General features: G+C 47.3%; 1 protein-coding gene across 1 annotated transcript; it reads left to right on the top strand.

Annotated features, from left to right (window-relative positions):
• Positions 1-3: 3 nt before the first annotated feature.
• Positions 4-423, top strand: LOC111139740 (olfactory receptor 5-like; the record flags this gene model as incomplete). Its single annotated transcript, XM_022492098.1, has 1 exon — positions 4-423. A coding segment is annotated over one exon (420 nt), but the record flags the coding sequence as incomplete, so codon positions are not given.
• Positions 424-881: the final 458 nt, after the last annotated feature.

Below are 881 nucleotides of genomic sequence, written 5' to 3' on the forward strand. Positions count from 1 at the left end.
CCCAACGTCCTCAACCACTTCTTCTGTGACGTCTCCCCTCTGCTCAACCTGTCTTGCACCCATGTGGCCCTGACTGAGCTGGTGGACTTCATCTCTGCCATCATCATCCTCTGGGGTTCCCTCCTTGTGGCCATAGCCACCTATGTGGCCATCGGGGTGGCCGTGCTCCGCATGCCGTCAGCCGCTGCCCGGCACAAAGCCCTCTCCACCTGTGCCTCCCACCTGGTGGTAGTGGGCATCTTCTACTCAGCCACTCTCTTCATCTATGCCCGTCCCAGCCGCATAGAAGCCATGGACCTCAACAAGGTGCTGTCCGTTGTCTACACAGTGCTCACGCCCATGTGCAACCCCGTCATCTACTGCCTGCGGAACAGGGAGGTGCAGGCAGTGTTCCGTAGAACCCTACACAGGTCCCGAAGCTAACCAGCTGAATAGGCCATGGGGAGATCTCAGGTTATCAATACGTTTCATTTTTATTGAGATATAATTCACATCTCATATACTTCACCTTTTAAAACATGCAGTTCAGTGGGTTTTAGTATATTCACAAGGTTGTGTGCCCATCATATTGATGTAAATGTTGGGTGTTCATCCTTTCTGATGCCTCAGTAATATTCCATTGTATATATGGACCACATCTTCTTTATCCATTCATCTGTTGAAGGACATCTTGGCTCCTTCCACAGTTTGGCAATTGTGGACATTGCTGCTATCTGAAGGTTATTAAGGAGGGCACGGATTGCATGGAGCACTGGATGGTAACACAAACAATGAACTATGGAACACTACATCAAAAACTAATGATGTACTCTACGGTGACTAGCTTAACATAATTAAAAAATTGTTTAAAAAAAGAAATTAAAATAAGAGTTGCATACTCT

This window comes from Enhydra lutris, unplaced genomic scaffold, assembly GCF_002288905.1.
Source record: "Enhydra lutris kenyoni isolate GAN:26980312 unplaced genomic scaffold, ASM228890v2 scaffoldscaffold114, whole genome shotgun sequence".
NCBI classification, from domain to species: Eukaryota; Metazoa; Chordata; class Mammalia; order Carnivora; family Mustelidae; genus Enhydra; species Enhydra lutris.